General features: G+C 42.3%; 2 protein-coding genes across 3 annotated transcripts; one reads left to right on the top strand and one right to left on the bottom strand.

The window, feature by feature from the left end:
- Positions 1-725: 725 nt before the first annotated feature.
- Positions 726-4,017, bottom strand: GDPGP1 (GDP-D-glucose phosphorylase 1). Of its 2 annotated transcripts, none has more exons than XM_075273314.1 (2): positions 3,530-4,017; positions 726-2,017 (listed from the first exon to the last, which is right to left on the bottom strand). In XM_075273314.1, exon 2 carries the CDS (start codon positions 2,005-2,007, stop codon positions 838-840), a length of 1,170 nt encoding a protein of 389 aa, XP_075129415.1. In that variant the 5' UTR covers positions 2,008-2,017; positions 3,530-4,017; the 3' UTR covers positions 726-837. The 2 variants fall into 2 exon arrangements, with proteins under 2 accessions (XP_075129415.1, XP_075129416.1); XM_075273315.1 differs by having other exon boundaries at positions 3,653-4,017.
- Positions 4,018-4,054: 37 nt separating this feature from the next.
- CIB1 (calcium and integrin binding 1) lies at positions 4,055-22,035 on the top strand. Its single transcript, XM_075273316.1, has 7 exons — positions 4,055-4,204; positions 5,291-5,325; positions 9,146-9,242; positions 12,481-12,634; positions 15,762-15,880; positions 17,568-17,656; positions 20,142-22,035. Exons 1-7 carry the CDS (start codon positions 4,154-4,156, stop codon positions 20,161-20,163), a joined length of 567 nt encoding a protein of 188 aa, XP_075129417.1. The 5' UTR covers positions 4,055-4,153; the 3' UTR covers positions 20,164-22,035.
- The last annotated feature ends 2,934 nt before the right edge of the window (positions 22,036-24,969 follow it).

Raw genomic sequence — 24,969 nt, 5'->3', positions numbered from 1 at the left:
CTGTTAAAGTGCTGTACAGGCTTTTAAAACTGTACTTTTGAAATGTAGATAGGTCCCTAGGAATGCATGTAAAAAAAATAAATAAAATCAATTTTAGATAATACGCAAATTAGGTCAACGGAGCACATGAGGGTGTTGTCACCAATCCCGGAGCACAGTCACGTCATCAGCAACCACTCCCATCCTGGCTTCTCGTTCGGCCCCAGGGCAGTGGAAGATCTCCGTCATACAATACATATAGTGTACTGCGCATACATGGGATTTCAGTGCAGCACTCTGCAGGGGGCTAAACAAAAAGGAAGAATGGGAGTGGTTACTGATGAGGTGGCTGTGCTCCAGGATTGAATACAATGCCCCCTGTGCTCAGAGGACCTCAACTACATATTGTCTAAAACTGCTTTTTTACAGGCATCCTAGGGGCCTATCTACATTTCAAAGGCATGGTTTGACTTGTATTAGGATCCTGTACAGCACTATAGCAATGGCCCCTCTGTGAAATGACAGTATGTCTTGTCTCCCAAGACAGATTCAGCACAGACTTCAGATTGAACAGTTCGCTATGGGATTGGGGAATCAAACCCAGTAAGTGAAGAAATAAGAATTTTCACTGACAATATACAGTAGAAAATTTCATATAGTTGTCTGTAATATGAATACTTTACGCAAAGTTTGTTAAAAGTAGATTTGTCATTTAATGGGAAATGTGATTATCAATTTATATGGCCACAGAGATATTTAAAATCAGTTATTAAATATGTTTACTCCAATTATACACAAGTAAGGCAATATGTAGTGCACAGACAAAATAAATATTACAGAAGTGGACTGGTGTCACATTTATATTCTGCGAGAATTTGTCAAGTGTTCTACTAACTCCAATGATAATGCACTGAATTCTTCATCGGAGAGGAGATAGCTCTTTACAATGCTGATAACAGACTCCTCAGTTAGTGTACTGAAATCTTCCTCATTTTTCACAGGCAGGTGACCAGCAAGTTCACAAAGGGCTACATTGAATGCAGATTCCTCTTTTGCACCAAAACAAGACTGTCTTGCCCATATGACCACTCGGATCCCTTCCCTTGACTCCAAGCAACTACTGCTTGATAGATTACTACCTCTGGTTATGAACACATTGTGTGCAATGTTTCGATTTACAAAATAATCTGTAACTTGACATATCTTCTGGGAGACAGACAACAGGTTTTTCCCATCAGTGTAAAAAATGAAACCTGGAGCTGGGAAGTGAGATAGTTGGTGGAAGTTAATATCAGGGCATAAAGGTTTGCACTGTGCTGACTCGATCAGTAGCTCTTCATCCAAATAAAAGCCGTGTAAATGTAAGTGGTTTACAGACGCAAACCCACCAAGGCTGTTGAATCCAACTCTAAACCCTGGGTGGCCACTGAGAAGTATGGACTCCAGTCCAAGAAGTATTAAATCTGGAGTCAAAATCTGAGTCAAGCAAAGGGATGGATCCGGTATGAATAAGACATGTCCAAATTCAAGAGGGCTAACATTAATGACCACTAGGGTGCGGCTATGCCTACTGCTTGGCAGGGCGCAGACATGATTGGGTTTTCTATGTATAACCGACCCACTAGAATCTTCCTCAGTTGAGGATCTGAGCATCTGAAACAAAATCTCTTCATGTTTGATCTTATTGAAATTAAATTGGTTTGGGTTGAATTTTTCTTGGATGCTCTTTATGTCCTGAGGCTTCCTCCTCTCTATGCCCCTCTTGATATTCAGCTGTGCCACATATTTTATAGTACCAGGTAAAATTTTGGTTTGTAAGCTCCACAGTGGATAGCGGAAGAGACCTTGCTCCATTTTTTCTACCCATCTGGACTGCAGTGCTCTATCAAAATCAGAAATGAAACATTTGTCTTCTGTAAATTCTCTCCTCCTCTGCCATGTGATCCCCGGCAGGATAAAGTCTTCTTCTGTAAATCTATATTCTTCTATTATGGCGCCATTAAATCCAGCTGAGTGTTGTAACTCCATTTTCCATCACCTATGTTCACGCATGTGATAAAACAGAAGAATTAGTATTCTGAGGCAATCCACAGCTGTCAAAAGACACAGATGACATTAAATATTAAAGGGGCTCTATCAGCAAAACCTAGAAAAGAATGATCTACTTACGCATCGTGCACGCTGGGCGGGCATTCAGGGTGTGTCGTCTTCTTCTTCCACGCCTCCTCTTCCTCCGATGTCCTCGGGTCCCGTCCTCCTCCGGCGCTCGTGAATGGACATTGATTAAAAAAAATGGCCTGGGCGCATGCGCAGTAGTAGAAGCCGCATGCTACTGCGCATGCGCCCAGGCCATTTTTTTTAATCAATGCCAGTTCGCGAGCGCCGGAGGAAGACGGCGCACCCTGAATGCCCGCCCAGTGGGCTCGATGCGTAAGTAGATCACATTCTTTTTTAAGGTATTATTTTAAAACGGGGGGGGGGGGGGGGGGGGGGGGGGGTTAGTTTAATATAACATTTATGGTGCCTGAATAGCCTTTTTAAAGAGGACCTTTCATCAGATCGGGCACATGCAGTTCTATATACTGCTGGAAAGCTGACAGTGCGCTGAATTCAGCGCACTATGGGCTTTCCCGATCTGTGCCCGGTGTAAAGCGCTATCGGTCCGTAGGGCTTTACAGTCAGAAGGGCGTTTCTGACACTTAGCCAGGAACGTCCTTCTGCCTCGCGGCGCCTATCGCGCTGTACTGTGGAGCGAGGAGGAACTCCCCCCTCCCGCTCCTGATAATACTGGTCTATGGACGAGCTGTGTGAGCAGAGGGAGGGGGCGTTCCTCCCCGCTCCACAGCACAGCGCGATAGGCGCTGCTGGGCAGAAGGGCGTCCCTGGCTAACTGTCAGGAACACCCTTCTGACACTAAAACGGTACCGGGACCGATAGCGCTTTATACCGCGCACAGATCGGGAAAGCCGACAGTGCGCTGAATTCAGCGCACTGTCAGCTTTCCAGCAGTATATAGAACTGCATGTGCCCGATCTGATGAAAGGTCCTCTTTAAAGGCTATGCACGCATATGTGGGGCTCTATCAGCATGATTTTGCTGATAGAGCCCCTTTAAGGCTGGGGACAGCTAACCCTCTGCGATGTACAGTAGCAGTGCTGTTTTACATTATTATTATTATTTATTTATATAGCACCATTAATTCCATGGTGCTTTACATTTGGACATTGAAACTACTGGATCAAAAAGTTGGACTGGCAGATTTTTGGTGGACACTGCAACTGAGTCCTCAGACCTAGACTCCAACACAGATGTGAACCAGCCTGATACATCTGCCCCACTGACTGACTGACTTGAATTGCCATATTCATTTTTAGGGCTCGTTCACACGGAGGAAAATGGTTAAGAATTTGGTTTCGAATTTCAGCACATAAGGAAGCCATTAAAGTCAATGGGAGGCTTTTTTTTCAGCGCTGAAATTCCTCTCCATTTTCCTCCGTGTGAATGGCCATGTCTATCCCCTGAAATATCCCGCACATCAGCCACTTCTCACCTGTGCGATTCCCATTCACACTGTGCCGGCCGGTCACACAGTCATAAGTCGCGCTGTCACTTCCTGGTGCGACAGTACCAACAGCAAACAACTATAGGGGTGCTCTCACAGTAGGACACTCACCTGTCTCCAATACTGAACCTGCCCACAACTTGTAAGATACCGTGAATCTTATTATAAATATCCCCCACATATCCTATATAATTCTTTCCACAGAACATCTTTCCATAACGGAGAATAATACCAGTAACACCCCCCTCCTTATAGGTGATATGGATGCGACCTCCACATCGCACTGTTTTGAGCGGCACGTTCAGTCCTCGGTGTAGTGAATATGTATGCGGTGACTCGCTGTATTCCGTCCGTACACGGCGGCCATACCGTACAGCCGTGGCTTTATCACCCCGCAATGACGAGCTCCCCCCGAGCATAATGACACATTCCTCGGCTGCCATAGCTGCTCATGTGTGACTTATGGGCGGGGTCACATAAAATATGCAAATGAGGCGTCTCCCCAGCAGCAGGTGACGTAGTGGCGGAAGTTTTAGTGGTGTTTGTAGCCCTGCTGGGGGGAACTTGGAGAAGTTGGGGTGCGGGGTGAGAGCTGCGGAAGGAAAGCTCAGTATGGGGGGATCGTCCAGTCAGCTGTCCAAAGAGCTCCTGAATGAGTATCAGGTAGGTGACACTGCTGTATACTGTGTGGAAGAATGCGGAATACAGGAAGTGAGGGGGAGGGGGGGAACGATCTACCTGGCCTGCTAACCTGGTCACACATAAAGGGGCACCCTAACTGCAGCTAACTATGGCTCCTCTAACTGAGCTCTATGGGGCTCATCATGGATTATAACTGCTCACTTTGGTCACCATGCTAATAGCTTGCCATTGAATTTCTGTATACAAATGTCTCAGGGTCCCCCGTAACAATGTGTGATACAGTTATAAGTTACAAAAAAAACGCTTCTCCACCTCGCCCCTCACTTTCTTAGATTCCCCCGTGAAATAGGGTTGGGGTACACACCGATTTGCTAGATACATTTGGGGGAATTTATTAAGGATAGGGTCATATCTGCGTTGGGGTTCCTATTCTTTGGGACCTGAAAAGCGGAGACCCATTCCGCTTAAAAAGCAGTTACCCGTGGAAACTGCAGATCCCATAGACTATAATGGGGTCCAATGGGTTTCCGTCTGAAAAATGCAAAGGAGTCCTGCTTGGAGGACTTTTCTCTCTACATTTTTCAAATGGAATGGGGGACAGAAATCCCGAACAGCGACACAACACAAGTGTGAACCTACTACAAGACTGGCACATAGTCTTAATACTGAGAGCACTGGCTATAGATGTAGCAGAATTATTAAGAGGTTCGGACTCTAAAGCATTTTGGCATACCCTGAGAAGTCCCATGTGCCCGAATCAAAATTTATGCCAGTCAGAGACTGATGTAGATTTCCGGTATAACTCATGGTAGTTTGTAAGTCTGTCAGCTAGGACGTCTCGGACCCAGACTCGGCCTGTCTTGATCCCTAAGTGGAAACCTGGTCACAAAATTGACAAATAGGTGCATTTTGCACTTGAAATCTGTCCTGACTAACTTGATAAATTCTCTCCATTGTCCCTATTGCAATATTCTTACATTAGGATCTCTGTGCCTGTGCACTGCTAGTAGTCCCTGACCATTCCAGTGTATTATACATATTTATTATACTATAGCTACAGAAATGTCTTCTGACTGGTGTCATTTTTTTCTCTTTTGTTTTTTCTAGGAGCTGACGTATTTGACAAAACAGGAAATCCTGATGTATGTATGTTTAAAATACTGTGTCTTTCATATTCCTGATATGGTGTAAGAACAAGTAGAATTACGTCAGTAAAACAGTGAAAAGACTGAGAAACCTCATGAGAAATGCTTATTCAGGCGTACGGACACAACCTTTTACCTCCTCCGCTAATTCTAGTTGTTAGCATCTGTTAATAGATGGCGCTACACTCATTTCAGCACAGTCTGAATTTTCTCTCTAGCTTCAACTGTTCCTGAGCAACAACCCTAAGTAGTTTTGGTGCCTGATGTGCTATTTAAGCTCTGTAATGTCAGAAGGGCGGTGTCAGGCAGGGGTGTGACTCAGAGCTCCAATCAGAGGCAGCCAGTGTCAGAGCTCAGAATTGCACCCCTTGTCTGCTTCTGCCTGACACCGCCCTCCTGATTTTACAGAATTTATTTAGCATATCAGACACCAAGATTAATTGCATTGATTGCTCAGAACGCTGGGGGCTAGAGAATAAGATTCCAACTGTGCCAGAATCAGTTTAGCAGTGCCTATTAATTGATGTAAAGTACTGAACTTTTAGGTTGTGAAAGGTCTTCTTTAGTCTGAGGCCCCACGTTGTGGAAACGCACCTTTTATGTTGTTGAAGGTTTTGCTGTCAGGAGTGGACTGATCAGAAGGGAGCAGTATAAGAGCCTCCTTTACATTTTTCATTCCTTTTGTAGATGTTTTATGGCTCAAAAAACACAGGAAAATCTGCAATTAAAAAAAAATTGTTTTGTTTCTGCAAAGTGGGACCTCAGCCTTAAAGGGGCATTGCTAGCACAGAGAGTGATGGCATATAGCTAGAACATGCTATGATATTTTTTTTGGCCTGTGCCTTTCTAAGTATTCAGACCCCTGCCAATCCTAAAAATAAATGGACCATATCATTATACATAATTTTTTCCCTGCACTGTGGTTATTTTGACTTCTCATTGAGAATTGCAACAAAAGTCCAAGTGAATAAAGCAGTCTTAGGGTGAATTCACACTGAGTAAACGCTAGCTTATTCTGAACGTAAAACACGTTCAGAATAAGCGGCGTCTAAAGCAGCTCCATTCATTTCTATGGGAGCGGGGATACGAGCGCTCCCCATAGAAATGAATGGGCTGCTTCTTTCACTCCGTGCAGTCCCATTGAAGTGAATGGGGAGTGCCGGCGTATACGGCAAGCTCTGCTCATGCCGGAGCGTACACGCCGGCACTCCCCATTCACTTCAATGGGACTGCACGGAGTGAAAGAAGCAGACCATTCATTTCTATGGGGAGCGCTCGTATCCCCGCTCCCATAGAAATGAATGGAGCTGCTTTAGATGCCGCTTATTCTGAACGTGTTTTACGTTCAGAATAAGCTAGCGTTTACTCAGTGTGAATGCACCCTTAGGGTGAATTCACACTGAGTAAACGCTAGCTTATTTTGTAAAGTAAAATTACACTTGTAAATTTTGCTATCCCATTGACTTCAATGACATTTTACAGGTGTATTTTTACAGGCGTATTTTTACAGGCGTATTTTTTACAGGCGTATTTTTACACTTGTAAAAAAATATCATTGAAGTCAATGGGATAGCAAAATTTACAAGTGTAATTTTACTCTACAAAATAAGCTAGCGTTTACTCAGTGTGAATGCACCCTTATACAGATGTAGAAAAGTTTAGCTTGACACTTAACATGTTAACAACACAGTGTGGGAAATTTATCAACATATTACCCCATAAAACTTGCATTAAAAAGTCACAAACTGCAGGTTTATGACTTTTTTAATGCCATTTGTGCAAATAGCATTTTATGTCACCGTGCCACTTTCTGAGAAGGGAGCCTGTTGTGGATGGGGACATTGGCCGTGGCAGATTTTATTGTTAATGACAGTTTTCTGGTATAAATAAAGACTGAAATCCGTACTGGCTGTTCTTGATAAACTTCCCTCAGTGTGCTAACTCCAGTATTTCAGTGAGTTTTCATTGACTTTTGATGTCTTCTGTGATAAAATATCATGCTATAGAAAGTCCTGTTTAACACTGCTACATCTGTTGCTCTGTGCGTGGGACATACCAAGTATCCGTCCTTCTCACATACACAATGCCAGTGTGGCCACAATATTGCTTTATCATGTATTAGAGGGGTATTTCCACCAAAGAAATGCATGGCATATCCAAAGGATTTGCTGTAGATGTCTGACAGATCCACACCCCACCTCTGGGACTTGCACTTATCTCCAGAACACATAAGCCTGGCCCCTTAAAACCTGTCCCATCAGATGAGCTGACTACTACATCTAGGCATAGAATAAAGGGAGACCTAGTATTGGTTATTTAAAAAAAAAAAAAAAAAAAAAAACTCTTTTTTTATTCTTCACCTGATAGCCGACGACAGCAGTCACCTTGCCTTTAGGGACAGGTGACAGGGACCCTTGTTCTGGAGCTAGGAAATAGCTGTGTAAGCATGCTTGGCTGTTTCTCTAACTTGTATAGAATGAAATGAAGCAAGATGCATGGTTGAGCAGCCATATTGTTGATTTCTTGCCTAGATGTGGTGGTCAGTGACCATCTGATTAAAAAGGTCAGAGTTTGGGTAGACCCCATCATGGGGATGGTTTAGGTACCTGAGTTAGGGCTGACATCAGTAAGGCACTATGGTTTATGCTGTGCATATACCATACATGTTGTCTAAGTTGGAAATAAACTGAGTTTTATACAATCTGATTTATACTCCTTATTATGGCCATTTTGTTAATGGCGTTTTATGCTTTTTTTTATTGAGGTCATTGCTTGTAAGGAAGTGTATTCAGCTATGTACTTTATGGCTGTATCATATTACTTACTCAGTTTCCTTGTTTTCCTGTTATGATACTGTTTACTTGCGTCTGCTGATGTACTGGGAGTGTTTCTTGTCACTAAGCAATACTAAATGGCATTGTCTCTGGCGTTGTTTATGCCCTACACTACGTACAAAATACAATCAACAACACCTTTAAAATATTTTGTCATGTTCTGTCAAAAGTTTTACAACCAATGCAGCTGCCATCACATCTAGTGTCCTCTGCTTCCCTAGAGCCCTGAACAATTCTGCATAGTTTTAGGGCCCATTCAAATCACATTATTGACTTCCATCTCACTGATCTGTTTATTTAGCTGATATGTTTATTTAGTCCCCCCATGACATACTATTACGTAATGTTGGGAACTCATTCCCGCAAACTAATATACCGTAATAATGTGTCATGAAGATGATACTGTCTAAAGAGCAAAGTTAGTGCTACCAATAATGATGGTGGCATCTAAGGACACATATCCTAAGATGACTGCTAGGTATCCTGCTACTGGGACTCTTAAGAATCAGCTGTAACCTACTACTAATGTTCAGTTTTCTTGCTGTGCCACTCCAGGTCACATTAAACATTATATAATGCACGTTAATTTGTTAAGGACACGGTCTAATTTGATATTTAAGGAGGACCTTTCATGTCCTTGGGCACATGCGGTTTTATATACCGCTGGAAAGCCGTACCCCGCTTTAGGACGAGTTGTTCTATTTTCTAGGAGAGTTTGCTGTTTGGCCACTAGTGGGCGATCAAGTGTTGCTTTTGAACTTGTGAACATTCAGATCTGTGCCCAGAGCAGTGCGCCACTTGCATGATCTATCTTACAATTCTTCTGAAAGTTTCTACAATATAAATGAGCTTCATTTTTCTGCAGAAGAATGAAAATGATATTTCACATCTATATGAACAGGATCTTTTCCGATAAATTGTGCTGCTTTATATTATTGATGATACTTGGTAATTACATCCTCTGCCTCCATTTCTTCCTAAAGTGCTCATAAAAGATTCAGTGAACTGCTACAGAAAGAAAACAACACTGACCCAGACAGAGTATCCAAGGAGAACTTTCTTAAATTGCCTGAATTACAGGTAATGGGGTTTCCTGCTGAAGTAAATGTTGTGTGATCGGGAAGCCCATACTATCCTGTATAACAACCGGACAAGTCATCCTATGAATACCACACCATTGCCCTGGTTTAGTTATCTTCTAGAGTCTGTGTATGATCAGTATTTTAGTTGTAGAAAGCCTAGGCTACTGCTGAATTATCTCAGGCCTGTGTATGGGGCCGTGAGTCCTGGGCAAAACTCAGGACATGTGCTACACCTGTCTGTATTATAAAGGGTCTGTTATGGCACTGGCAACGTTAGGAAACACCTATACACATTAAATGACAAGATTGTCCCTCTGAAATAGCCAGTTTTGGCCTACATAAATGTGTATGTCCAACTTAAAGCGGTTGTGTCATTAAAGGGGCTCTATCAGCAAAATCATGCTAATAGAGCCCCACATATGCATGAATAGCCTTTAAAAAGGCTATTCAGGCACCGAAAATCTTTTATTAACCCCCGGTCCCGTTTTTAAATAAAAGGATAAAAACATATATGCAAAACTTACTTGAACGTGCACCCTGGGCGGGGGTGCACGGTGCGACGTCATCTTCGGGCACGCCTGCCTCTTCTGTCTTCTTGGAGTAACGCCCTCTTCTCCATGTCTTCTTCCGGCTTCTTCTCGTGAAATCCTGCGCCTGCATAGTAGCGCTTCCCTCCGCATCGCTACTGCACAGGCTCACTTGCCATTTCATTTAATGGCAGTTCGCTATTGTACTGCGCAAGCGCAGTACTGTCGCGTACGTCTACGGGGACTGAGCCTGCGCAGTAGCAATTCGGAGGGAAGCGCTACTACGCAGGCGCAGGATTTCACGAGAAGAAGCCGGAAGAAGACACGGAGAAGAGGGCGTTACTCCAAGAAGACAGAAGAGGCAGGCGTGCCCGAAGATGACGTCGCATCGTTTATCCCCGCCCAGGGTGCACGTTCAGGTAAGTTTTGCATATATGTTTTTATCCTTTTATTTAAAAACGGGACCAGGAGTTAATATAAGATTTTCGGTGCCTGAATAGCCTTTTTAAATGCTATTGACGCATATGTGGGGCTCTATTAGCATGATTTTGCTGATAGAGCCCCTTTAAGGACTCTTCCCCCAATCCAGTGAAAGTACCCCTAATACCGCATTGTGAATGGAACGTCAGTGTGCTTGGGTGACTGGCAATAGAACACAGCTGGGTCTAATCTATATATGTCATACAATTTATGGCTAAAGTGTGTAAATAATACTACAAAATTTTATTTGGAATTTTAAAAACACACACATATATATATATATATATATATATATATATATATATATATATATATATATATATATACACACACAAATAGTGATGTTTCATGTAAGTGAGAGAAAACCCCCCTAAGGATTACCCTACCAACTGTTGGTATATGGGTCATCCTTAGGGGGGTTTTTTCTCTCACTTACATGAGAGATCACGATTTGTGTATATATATATATATATATATATATATATATATATATATATATATAATGTTTTTAATATTCCAAATAACATTTTGTAGTTTTATTTACACACTTTAGCCATAAATTGTATGGCTTGGGTGACTGGCACTCCATTCCCTACTATGGGACTGTACTGTAGGCATTGCCATAGATTACAGTTCTGGCAGCCCCATAGCAGTCAATAGAGCGCCCGTTATGGAAACACTCTGACACGTCGGGCACAAGGAGGCTTTAGAGGGACTTAATGGTACAACCCCTTTAACTTGCTGCAATCTATTATTTTTTTAAACTTAACCCTATATTCATTTCCTTTACTTCTTCTGACACTTGTTCCCAGTTAAAGCTGTCTTCTCATTATTAAGAGTAAACTTTATCATGTGTCCCTAAAAAGTGTTTAACTACTGCATTTTTGACTACAAAGCATACATGTTAAGTGCGTGGTCTTGGACTTTAAACGTGTGTCATTGTAAATTTATGGCGCCTTCATGAATCAGATCTTAAGTGCTAGCTGTGTTCTCTAGTGCAACTTACACAATGCTCATTGTGTGCTGTGGGATGAATAGAGTAAGCGTCAGTGCTGCGATCATATGAACGCTGGGTACCCCCCTTCACAAACCCAAGCCAGCTCCAGTGACAACTGATATTATCAAAGGCCATTATCACCTGTAACTTGGGCCTCTTGTAGATGCAACATTTTTCTTTTTAAATATATTCATTTTAAAAAGTCCCACATTTTTTTTTTTTTTTTTTTTTTTTAAAATTTGTGTATAATATTGTGTTTAAATAAAAACAACCCACTCCAAACGCAATCATTGATGAAACACAATAGTTAACCAGTTATACTTTACTTTGGTGTAAATCTCCACATTTTGAAACAACTTTTTTAAATTTAAAATTTGTGTTTTTCTACATTTTGTGCACTTTACCCCTATTGAAAGCAATAAAAAAGAAAAAAACAAATTTTTTTCCCACTAACATGTCGGAATAAGCCTTAAGAAAGGCTATTTTTCTCCTACCTTTAGATGTCTTCTCTGCGGCGCCGTTCGGTATAAATCCCATTTTCATCGGTATGCAATTGAGTTCTCTCGCAGCACTGGGGGCGGGCCCCAGTGCTCAAACAGCATTGGGGGCATCCCCAATGCTGTGAGAGAACTCTCCAGCGCCGCCTCCATCTTCTTCAGGAACGTCCTCTTCACGCATCTTCTTCCGACACAGGCTTCAACCTTCTAGGGCTCGGGCCTAGGGCAAAGCCAACTGCGCATGCCCGCTGGCCACAAGAAAATGGCCGCTTACAATACTGTGTAAGCGGCCATTTTCTTGTGGCCGGCGGGCATGCGCAGTCGACTTTGTCTGAGGCCTAGAAGGTTGAAGCCTGCAACGGAAGAAGAAGCATGAAGAGGACGTTCCTGAAGAAGATGGAGGCGATGCTGGAGAGTTCTCTCGCAGCATTGGGGACGCTCTCAGTACTGTTTGAGCTCTGGGGCTCGCCCCCAGTGCTGCGAGAGAACTCTTTTGCATACCGACGAAAACCGGGATTTATATTCAGCTGCGCCGCGGAGAAGACATCTAAAGATAGGAGAAGAATAGCCTTTCTTAAGGCTATTCTGACGTGTTAGTGAGAAAAAATTGAGTTTTAATGATAGGATCCCTTTAATTTACTAAGAACTAAAGGGTCTGCTGACAGTAAAGACTAATACTGTGGGTGATGTAAATTTTCCAGGCCCTTTTTCACTTTCTCCTGTTATTCCTTACAGGCAAACCCCTTTAAGGATCAGATTTGCCATGTGTTCTCCACTTCGGAGCGCCGTGATGACAGCATGTCCTTTGAAGATTTCCTTGACATGCTAAGTGCTTTCAGTGACTCTGCTACACTTGAAGTTAAGTCGTATTACGCCTTCAGAATCTATGGTAAGGAAGATCACATCTTTTTTAGATTTTTTTCCTAATCTGTTAAAAACGTAGAGCATGCTCAGAGTATTTCCTTCAATTTAAACAGCTGTTTAAAGGAGGGAGGGATCAGAGGTTCACATCATTACTTCTGGATACCAATCAATATAGCTATGTCATATCAACCACGTTTCCCCTTCAATACAGTTAAAAAAACAAAACAAAAAAACCCCAGAAACCACCAAATAGAGGTCAAATGAACACTCATCGCTGTATTGGGGGTCTATGGGTCTGGATAACATTTCTGCATTCCTTGGGCATAACATCAATGTTCACTGCAGATGCAGCATGAAAATATGCTACAGAACGTGCACACAACAAGGATCCAGTTTGTGTCAGTAATGTTGTGTGCCGAAATTAAAAACCATGTAAAATCATTGATTATAAACTCCTGGCCAAAATGTTAGCTAATAGGCTTAACTCAGTGGTCCTTGATCTGGTCCATCCGGACCAGACTGGTTTTATGCCGGGCAAGTCCACGTCTGATAATCTGCGACGTGTCCAGGTGGTGACCCAGATTGGTTCGGTCTGTTCGGAGGATTGGGCAATCGCTTCTTTGGATGCAACTAAGGCCTTCGACTCAGTCAAGTGGCCTTTTCTATTAAACTTTCTGAACCGATATGGCTTTGGCAATGGCTTCATTACATGGGTGTCCCTTCTGTACCATTCCCCTAGGGTGGCTTTGTCCATCAATGGCTCGCTGTCCTCGTATTTTTCACTAGGTAGAGGCACGCGGCAGGGCTGTCCACTTTCACCGCTGCTGTTTGCCCTAGCTGTAGAACCCCTGGCCATACTCCTTAGGCGAGACCCTGTATACCGGGGTATTCTCATTGGCTCCCACGAGGAGAGGGTCGCGCTTTATGCCAACAATCTCTTCCTCTTCCTGACTAACCCCTCTGTATCATTGCCTCGGGCCATGGAGCTTATGGAGGAATTCGATAATTACTCAGGCCTCCGCACTAATTGGTCTAAATCTTCTTATATGTCCGTTAGTCGAGTATTAAAATGGGTCGTATTAAAATGATAGTCTTGCCTAAGTGTTTGTATGTTTTGAGCCACTCGGCCGTGCCCGTGCCTCTCCGGTTTTTCCGACAGTTGGATTCTCTGACGAGTGTGGGGCCACTCCAGGTCTAAATTGAGTTTGTTTACCCTCCGGAGGCTGAAACAGCTCGGTGGTGCTTCTCTCCCCGATCTGTTCCTTTATTACTTGGCTGGCCAGCTTCGATTTCTCAAACCCTGGCTCCCCCCCGGACTGCTTTCGGGCCCTGAGGCCCACCTGGCTCACCATCTGGACTTGCGTATTTTGTGGCCTGTGTTGGAACATCCCCGACTGTTTAGGGGCAGACTTTTGCCCCTTCACTCTCTGGCGGCGCAGATGTGGAAGCAAGCCCGGAAAGTGTCTTCCTTCTGTGACGTCCCCGCGGAGACCCCACTATGGGACAATCCCGGTTTGCCCGACCTCCATAGATTGCCCGATGCCCAGTCCTGGTCCCGTTATAGTGTGTCCTCCCTATCAGATTTATATGAGCAAGGTGTCTTTGTTACATTTGATTCCCTAGTCTCCTTACGGGACATCCCTCGCCATCAATTCTTTTGCTTTCTCCAAATACAGCACGCCCTCTCCTCCATATTCTCCGCTCAGCCATGTGCTATTTCTGAATACCCGCTGATTTCCACTCTTTATGAGCATTTAATTTACGCAAAGGTCTCCTTGACTGAGACCCCAACCCTGGCACGTTGGCGCACCAATATCCCGGAGCTGACGGACGAGACGTTTCAGGATGCTCTGGAATCTTCCTTGTACGTTTCACCCTCGGCCAATAATAAACTGATTCAAATATTTATTTTACATCAGTGTTCCTTGACCCCGGCCCGTCTTTTTAAGATGGGTCGTCTATCTATCCCGAATTGCCTCAGGTGCCCGTGTCCTCATGCAGACTTCTGGCACATGGTGTGGAGTTGCCCAGTTGTGCAGGCCTTCTGGAGAGGGGTGGTGGACCTTCTGGACGATGTTTTGGGCCGTCCTGTTCAGCACTCTCCCGAGGTCTGTATGTTTGGTGTGCTTGAGGAGGAGTTGTGGCAACATCATGTCTGGATCTTCCTTCGGGAAGGTCTGTTTTATGCTAGGAATGCCATTGCCCTCCGGTGGATGGCCCCGCAGTCTCCATCGGTATCTCAGTGGCGGAGACTGGTCAATTCAATTCTTCCATTTAATCAAATTATATATAAGGGTAGGGGCTGCCCCCAGAAATTTCATAAGGTCTGGGGTGCATGGTGTGCTTCTCCTGCTACCCAGTACTCTTCCCCCCCCCCCCTCCATGCGCTCGGCGCCTTTACACCTTGAGTTTGAGTTGTTGAGTTGCTTTACTCACTGCTGCATTTCCCTGTGTGTGTTCTGGTGGTAGACCGCGGCGGGTTGGTGTTGTGTCAGATCTTTCATTGTTTGAAATTTTCTTTGTATTTTGTGTTTGTACTTATTTGCCTTTTTTTTCCTGCCTGCATCGTTTATGTTGCTTCTCCTTCAATAAAACGAGTTTAAAAAAAACAAACATGTGAAATACATATTCAAATATTGTGTTTTTTGTGTCCAAAAAAACCTATTTTTCTATTCATGGAGCATTTATCACACATAAGTGCCGTTAAAATCACGCTGGGTTACACTAAGCTGTTCAGCCCTTTTTAATGCAAATTGTAAACTGTTTCAGAAATACAAGACTGAACCTCAGATTTATACTGTGGCTTTCAATACAAATACACATATATTTATAAGAGAATCTGTCATGTAGTTAAAGCGGTCTTCGACCTTTTGTATTTAAAACTGATGGCTTATTGCTGAGATGGATGGAGTAACATCTGCCAGGATATATGCTCATCAGCTGTTTTCACAGGACTCTGGCTCCTGGTGCCAGGAAACACAGTGTTACTTTGCACACTATAGAACAAAACTGAACATAACATTTGTGCAAATGTACCATGTGCCAAAATTTGTATAATTTGATTAACACTAGGAAGGTGGTGTACATCAGTTAGTATATTTTCCCTTCAGTATTTTATTTGCTGACAAACCAACATTCATGTTTTGTAACAGATTTTGATGAAGACGGTGCCCTAAGTGAAAGCGATTTGAGGAAGCTGGTGAATCGTCTGACTGGGGAAGAAAACAATTCTAAATTAACTGATGATGAGATGAATGAACTTATTAAAAATGTGAGTTCAATGGTATTAGCTGCATGCTGTATGACTGAAGTGTCAACCATTCATTTATCAAGCATTCTCATGAGATGGAGAAAGAGAATGTATTGTGCACATGTTTTAGGCAGGTGTGAAAAATGGCTCCAAAGTAAGAGTGCTTTCAGAAATAGAAGTATTAATAGCTTTTTATTGTCTATTAGCAAAATGAAATTAACAAACAAAATAGAAATGTTAATCAAATTATTATTTGGTGTGACCGCTAGAGTTGAGCCGATCTTGAGATTTCAGGATAGTTTTTAAATTCAGATTTCCTATCATTTTCCATCCAAACCCGATCCCAATTCCGATCCTAATGCAAGTCAATGGGATTTTTTAATGATTGAAAATCGGATTTTAAAAACGATCCTGTTCACTACAAAGTGTGGAGTCCAAAAATTGAAGGCTTCAATTTTTGGACTCCATGCTGTGTAGTGATTAAAAAAATCCGCCGTCTACTTAGTCCTGCCCACTTAGCTGCACAGAACTGCTGCCTCCTTCCCTCCCGGTGTGTACACCACTCCCCGGAGCTCCGGGTGCCCCAGCCTCCCTAGGCTAGTGTTACTGATACTGGGAGAAGGCGGGGCTTGTTGTGGCTTAGGGGAGTGTGGGCGTCACTCACGTCTCCCCTCCCAGTTCCCGCCCACACTCTCCAAAGCCACAACAAGCCCCGCCTACTCCCCAATCAGTAACACTAGCCTAGGGAGGCGGGGGTGCTTACGGTGCTCTACCGGCGTGTGAAAGAGAGGAGAGGACAGAGAAAAATGGTCCGGAGCTACGGAGAGCGGCAGCGGTTCTGTGCAGGTAAGTGGGTTGAGCGATCGGGATTACATGAAGACACTGGGCTAGCCTATATCCTCAGAAGATCTTGTGTCAAGGTGTTTGGCACCATCTTCCTGCCGAATTCCTTTAACGATTGTGTACAAGTGTATCTAGAAGAATTGATGGAAAGCAAACAGTGGTCACACCAAATATTCATGTCATTTAGACTTCTCTTTTGTTCATTCACTTTTCTTATTTCGCATAAATAACACTTCCGTTTCTGAAAGCATTTTTACTTAGCAGCGTTTTGTCCACAATTGTCTAAAACTTTTGCCCATTACTGTATATTGTAGGAGATTGAAAGGAGATTTACTAAGCTAAATGCCCACAATTGTGTCTTCATTTGCAAACTAAACGATGTGAATCCCGTTTATTACTGTGTGTATTGTAAACTCAACAGGGGCTACAAACAAATTTTCAGTCCTGACTGTAGTCTCAATCACTGGAGACAGCACAGGTAGAACAGTAACCTTAGTATCATAGGAAAGATGAGAATTCATTCCAAAGAACACCAGAAGCACGTTTCTACGTTTTATAATGCCCAAGATATAACTCCTTGAAGAGATCCTCATTTTCTCCATTACACACAAGGCATAGACTGTACACAGTGAGTAGGACAAAGCTCTCAAGAGAAGCAAGGGACAGTAATGAAATGCAGGATTTCACAGAAAGTAGCCAAAAGTATATTCTGTAAATGTATTAATGACACACATACTGCCAGAAAGTGAAAAGTTGTTTAGTAGTATCACTTCAAGAAAACTTGCCATAACTACAGACCTGTCTCTTTCTACTTGCATGGCCTGAATATTATGGTCACATCCATACCTTTTTGTTTCTATCCTAGATCCTTGGAGAGTCAGATATTGATAAGGATGGGACAATAAACCATTCTGAATTCCAGCATGTCATCTCCAGATCTCCTGACTTTGTCAGGTATGTATCGCAAAAGAGACAAATTTATTGCCAGTTTTAAGATTGATGACTTAGAAAGAAATGTTTGTTCTGCCTGCATGGTAATATGTCAGGAGGCCAAGGTGTGTATATTTCATTCTTCTATATGGTGATACAATTTGTTGGCCTTTCTCTGTCCTTTACATTATTAATGGCAGTTAGGGCTGACACTTTTATGTCTGTTTCACCAGGATATTATATTAAAGTAGGGTCATAAATTTTCCGTGTGCTGCATTTTCCAGGGAGGGCACAAAGAAAAACCTAGATGCATGGGATATACTTTTGGTCTCCCTAGGGCTTTATTCTCAAATAAGTGTTTTGCTTTGTCGATTGTATGCCAATAAGCACCACAGAACAGGGACATATCTTTTCTTTATAACTTATCTGTGTGTAGTCTCCACTCTTGGTTTTGCTCACATCGCTGATCCAAAACACTGATGTGTGAATAAGGACTAAGTATGATGCTCTTGCTCTATTGTCTACGCAGTACATGGGTGTCAGATTCATGCAATTGGTGTCATGTAAGGGGCCATTCACATCACGTTTTTAAAATGCATTCCTCAACATACCAATTAACTTGTGTTAGTAAAACTGATGTCAGGAGTGCATACGTTTGACTAAATTGCACACTACTGTCACCCATCCAAAAGAACAATGGATGGAAATGTATACTCTGAGGTGTACTCAGACCCCAGAGTATAATAAGGAGAGGCCTAGGGGAGGTAAGTGAAAATAACAAACAGCTATAATTGCCTTGTTTCAACTCTCTTGGGCAAGCCCCTGGATTATGTCACAGTCCTCCGCTGAGGCCACAGCACTTTTGGAAACAAATGGAGGAAGGGGATGGGGGGGGGGGGAGACCATGGTTGCTGAACGGACAGCAGAAACTTGATGTGAATGGCACCAAAGTGTGGATTCACACTACCATTATTCAATGTCCGTTGTTCTCTATTGTTGTATTCTGTCTTGTGGTTTATTTGATTGACACAGGGTACAAACATTTTTGAGTGGTATTCGGGGGAATGGATGAGGGCAATGGATATTAAATGACAGATGAAGATGGAGCCTCCTGCATTGGGTGTCCATAAGCATTCGACCCCGTATGGAAAACATGATGAAAGCTTTCTTTGTTCATATTTTTTTTACTTTTATAACGGAAGAAAGACATGCATGAATGACTTTTTCTTTTGTTAGAAAAGTAAACAAACATGACAGAAGACATTGCCCTTCATGTTGTTTACATTAGGGTCAATGGGAACGGACACGGGGACATTATTCTGTTATATTTAATGTCCTTTGCTGTCACCCTGTGACTGATGACAGTAAAGGACATCAATAACCGTAGCATAACGTACCCTTAGCACACCGTTTTACTCCGGTTTCTTTAGTGTATTAGGTACTGGTGATGCCTAGAATTTGTCACAATCGAAGGGGAAAGTTTCAAACCCAGTGTCAAACCTCAACTTTCCTGATATTGATGACCTATGCTTGAGATAGGTCATGAATATTTTTACCCTGGAACCCGTAACTAGGAATGGCGGGGCCCCGTGGCGAACTTTTGACATGGCCCCCCCCCTTCCTTCCTGACCGACACCGATGACCTTGACCGACTGACCTCCCCCCACCGCCGCATTCCTGCGTGCTCTATTATGCCCCATAGTGGCCCCTGCACATATTATTATGGCCCATTGTGGCCTCTGCACACACTATTATTGCCCCATAATGAACACCCATGAACAATCCTTATACTCTGGGGTCTTTTCAGACCCCAGAGTATAATGGAGACCGAGGGTGGATATAAACATAAAAAACACTGTTACTTACCTACCTCCGACTCCCCTGCAGTTCTCAGCGGTGTCAGCAATCTTTAATGACGTACAGACGTCACATGAACCGGGATGCAGGTCCCGGTCATGTGATGTCAGGGACATCAGACAGCTAGGCCGATTTGCCTGAACGGAGTTACGCCACTGACTGTAACCCTTTGTATCTGCTGTACATTTCTGCCCCTCTGTTTTAGCAATCTGTGAGTGTCTCAGCACCCGGACAATCAAAAAAAAAACTTCTAACGTTAACATTTTCAAAGAAAGACACATACACTTTCATCATCAAAATATATTTATAAGAAAAAAAATCTATTTCTTTACAGGGAGGAAGAAAATCAGTGTTTTCTACCCAGTGGTGTTTATTCTTTTTATGCAGGATGGAGTAGATATATAGAACACATAAATCACAGTGTCAATACACTAGAATGTCACAAAATGAGAATCCTCCAACCTTGAAAATTGGCACGGACTTGCATCAAGCTCTTAGATCTTCTTTTTTTTTTTTTTTAACATATAGTGGGGCATCTTACAAGTCTAGGGCTTAAAGAAGTGAAAAGTGAGCACATCTGCTTAAGATAATGTAATAATACAAACTATAGGTAATGTTAATGCAATATGGGTGTTCTGTATCTTCATTTCAGCTCCTTCAAAATTATACTCTGAATGTTGCTGCGGTCTGCTTCACCGAGAGCGACAATCTTACTCCTGGAATGAACCTGTCAACTGTGATTACTACTTGACGAACAGATCAGAATCTGAGAACCAGCGTCAAAATCCCTCCAGTAATGGCTACCTAAAAGTTATTCAGGCTGACTGATGATAATGTGGCTACTGTTGGTCATATACACTTCAGTGTGGCTATTTACGTGTACAGAAGTCTGTACATTGGCCACGTGTTATTACAATAATGGGCTATAAATCATTTCTATCAAGGATCTGTACAGACTGTAACCTTCATATATCCGTATCAACATGATGCCATGATAGAACTCTACTTTATAGCTTACTGACAGAATCTCATTCAACCCTGCACAATTGTTTTTTAGAAAGATATTTTAAAACTAATATATTTTATGTCTTCTAACTTCTTATAGTGTCTGTCATTTTCTTGGTGATTTAGAATTTTTTCACTTTTTTTCCCAACCTTTTACATATAAGTCAATCTGACTATAAACAATTCTAATGTTTTCATGGAAAATTGTTGTAAATGTTTCGGATCTGTAAGGATTGAAGAACTGCATTTTTATGAATAGATTTTTATATGTGATACACTGTATACAACTTACTGTTTACAAAATTTTAATAATTTTAAGTAATAACCTATTCGGACAAGCAACTTCCTCAGCACTGTGGTCATTGTAAGAATGGAGCATGATCTTTTTATTTGGACATTTAGAAATTGGTTGTGGCATAGAGGAGTCCGACAGCAGGAGGACAGGCAAGAGCGGTTGGGAAAGATAAGGATCGGGCAGTGGCTTCTTCCCCTTCTCCATTCAATACCTATTCGCTGCTTTGCCAAGAGAGTATATATACAAGGGGATCTGGTGGTATAGCTTTTGGCTAGACAAGTGTTGTGTTCTTAATTGTAGCAGATTTAGAACAGGGGTCAGCAACCTTTGGCACTCCATCTGCGGTGAAACTACAACTCCCAATATGCTCCATTCGCTTCTACAGGAGCTACAAGAACACCAGAGCAAGTATACATGCTGGGAGTTGTAGTTTTACAACAGCTGGAGTGCCAAAGGTTGCCTGCCCCTGAATTAGAAGCTCCATAGAATTTGGGCGAGTGCTGCACATTAAACGTTGATCGGACTGGCTAGGTGAAATAAACTTTAAAAATATTCACTATTTCTTTAGAGCCACTGTCATTTAAGCACTTGGCAGCTATAATCCAAGTCTTCAATTCTGGAAATGTGGTCCACATGGATTGTGTTTCTCGGAATAGGCCCTAATACAGATGAGTTACATGCTTCAAGTATTGATATGTGGTGAGATATTTGATTTTCACAGCATGTCAGTTTATTTTGTGGGATTTCACCCCTTGTAAGTGAGGGGTAAAATCCATGCCTACCTGTTGTTTGCTGTGAAAAATTTCTTTGTTCTGGTTCATTAAAAGATATAAACATTTTACCAATAAGGGCTTATTCACACTACCGTTGGTCACCGCCAGTAGTGTCCGTTGCTACTATCCGTTACAAGATTTTATGAACAGACACTAGCAGAACTGTCACAAATCTGTTAAAAACTCCATTGATTTCAATGGAATTTTCATCTGGTGTCTGTTTACACCAAATCCGTCACGTCCTTTATTTTTCGCGGACAAAATAGCCTGGACATCCAATGATAATGTGAACCCACCCCAAGAAAAACTAATTACACATAAGGGGAAAAAATGTAATATTAAATAACTACTGGTTTTCTTTGTTTAATTTTTTTTTTAATATTAGTACAATAAATACCAAATTATTTATAAATTGTAAAAAAAAAAATGAGCACAAACCTAAATATGCAATAAATGTGAAAACTCCTTTAAAACTTGAGTTTTTGTCTTTTATCATTTGCCAGTTTTCTTAGTGATCCCGGACGGCTCAGTCTTTAACTTTGGGAGATAAAATCCAGTAAACATTTAGGCAATAAAACTCTGTAATGAATATTTATATGGCGTGTGTGTATATATAATCATTGGGGGGAGGAACGTGCCCATGTTTTAGTCTGATTATAGATGATTTTGTGGATTTTGATGTCCAGAAACATCAGCTATAAATCTTTTCCTATTACAGTCCTGCTGTTGAATTTCATTTGCACATTTTACTTTGCACTCAATAAAACAAGTTTCCAAACTCTGCAGTTTTTATGTCTCTAATAAATTGGAATGGTAGGCAAAATGCTGTTTATTGTTGTGAAGCCATTTCTTATTATTATACACATTTTTTGTGGAGTTAGATTTTAGTGGTTGTAGAAATTAGCTGTGAGAGTATTGGCACTCTCTCAAGACCTCATTGCAGTGTAATATCTTTAAGACTGACCTTATACTAGCTACCTGTCACTACCTCATTCTGCTGACCTCTAGGTATCCTGATTTCCCCATCTCCCTCCTCAATACACATTCATGTTCAGCTCTAGAAGTCGACAGTTTATGGGATCCTGGTTGAATGCAAAAATATCACAAGTATAGAACAATAGTGATGTGCCCAATTCTTCAGAAGAAAAGCTTACTCCCCTGTCCCTATCTGAAACTGCTCAGTTGAGCCCAGTGTGTATGGGTAAATAGGAAGACGTTACCGCCATGGTTTTTCCCACAGCGCTGTTTGGCTATGTGGGGCCGTAACTGAAAGGGGATTTCCTACAGACATACCCACAGTTAAAATTATGGACAATTAAAAGTTAGAGGACCTTTCACCACCTTCACCAACTCCAACTCTTTGCATGCTTCAATTGATACCGCTCCACTGATTCTAGTGCAATTGGAAATTTATTTTTTGTGGTGAAATTAAGATATTATTGCTTGGGAACAGTGTGGCCTAGAGAAAAAAATTCCAACTTTACGAGAATCTGTGGGGTAACACCTAAAATGGAATGCATTGAGTTGGTGAAAGGTCTTCTTTAAACTTTTTTTTGCAAATACAAGTAATTAAACATTTTGGAGAGTTTTATAGATTTTCTCTAACCATCTTAGTGGTAACAGTCTGTTGTCTTGCCTGGTTGCCAGTAAATATGAACATGACTGCAGGAGTTTCCTATGGTCTGGGCCTTGTCAGCAGCACAGCCTTCATTACCTTTACTGTGGACTGGTCATCAGGCAAGGACACTACACGCACAAGACAATAACCTGGCCACAATAAGAAAATCATGGCTGGTTTTCTGACAAGCCCTAGACCTTAGAAAGATCTTGTATTCATGGTCATATCCATTGACAACTTATGAAGGCTACAGACTGTTAACACTAAGGGTGAGTTCACACTGAGTATATGCCAGCTTATTCTGAACGTAAAACACGTTCAGAATCAGCAGCGTATAAAGCAGTTCCCATTCATTTCTATGGGAGCGCTCCCCATAGAAATGAATGGGCTGCTTTTTTCACTACGAGCAATCCCATTGAAGTGAATGGAAAGTGCTCGCGTGTGAAAAAAGCAGCCCATTCATTTCTATGGGGAGCGCTCGTATGCGGGCTCCCATAGAAATGAATGGGAACTGCTTTATACGCCGCTGATTCTGAACGTGTTTTACGTTCAGAATAAGCTGGCGTATACTCAGTGTGAACTCACCCTAAGATGGTTAGAGAGAATCTTTAAAACTCTGCAAAATTTAAAACTCTTTCAATTATATTTGCAAAAATATTTAAACTCAGTTGTCACTAGGATTCTGCTAATGGGAAAAGCCCTTAATGGCTAAGGCCCCACGGGCATCCCACAGCAAAAAAGCTCTATGGGAAAAACGGCTGCGGAATACATCATGGTTCTTCCCATAGCACTTTAGACAGAAAGTTCTCAGAGGTTTTCTCTGCAGACTTTTTGTTAGCTATACCTATGGTGAAACAGTCGGCATTGCCATAGGTATAAATGACCAGCTGCGCTTTCCAAAACTGCGGTGTGTCCGCACCACGGTTTTTACCGCAAAGAGGGAATGGGATTTGCTAGAATCCCATCCACTTTGCCCTAACTTTAAAACGGGCAAATTACAGCGTTTACGTCCTGTGGGGCCCCAGCATAAAAGTCTGAAAGATCTAAGATATGCACACTGAGAAAACAAAGGAGACAATGCATCCTAGTTATCGATTTTGTATGTATGACAGCCTTGAAAGTGGTTTGCCATCGTATAAACATATCCCCTGGGATCCCCAGCAATCAAGAGAATGGGATTGATGTTCCATTTACCGTCATGTGCTCTTAACAGCCTGATATCAGTGAATAAAGTGCTAGCTACACAAATATACTGGTAAGTCATTCACACTAGAGATGAGCGAACAGTGTTCTATCGAACACGTGTTCGATCGGATATCAGGGTGTTCGCCATGTTCGAATCGAATCGAACACCACGTGGTAAAGTGCGCCAAAATTCGATTCCCCTCCCACCTTCCCTGGCGCCTTTTTTGCACCAATAACAGCGCAGGGGAGGTGGGACAGGAACTACGACACTGGGGGCATTGAAAAAAATTGGAAAAAGTCATTGGCTGCCGAAATCAGGTGACCTCCATTTTAGACGAATAGTGGATTTCAAATCCGGGTCATATGAGAATGTGAACTTTGTGACTATGAGACAGGGATAGCTGTACAGGCAGGGATAGCTAGGGATAACCTTTATTTAGGGGGGAATGTTATTAAAAATAACTTTTTGGGGCTCTATCGGGTGTGTAATTGTGATTTTTGTGAGATAAACTTTTTCCCATAGGGATGCATTGGCCAGCGCTGATTGGCCGAATTCCGTACTCTGGCCAATCAGTGCTGGCCAATGCATTCTATTAGCTTGATG

This window comes from Leptodactylus fuscus, chromosome 5, assembly GCF_031893055.1.
Source record: "Leptodactylus fuscus isolate aLepFus1 chromosome 5, aLepFus1.hap2, whole genome shotgun sequence".
Taxonomy (NCBI): domain Eukaryota; kingdom Metazoa; phylum Chordata; class Amphibia; order Anura; family Leptodactylidae; genus Leptodactylus; species Leptodactylus fuscus.
The sequence above is the reverse complement of the archived record's forward strand: the minus strand, read 5'-3'. Positions and strand labels throughout refer to the sequence as shown.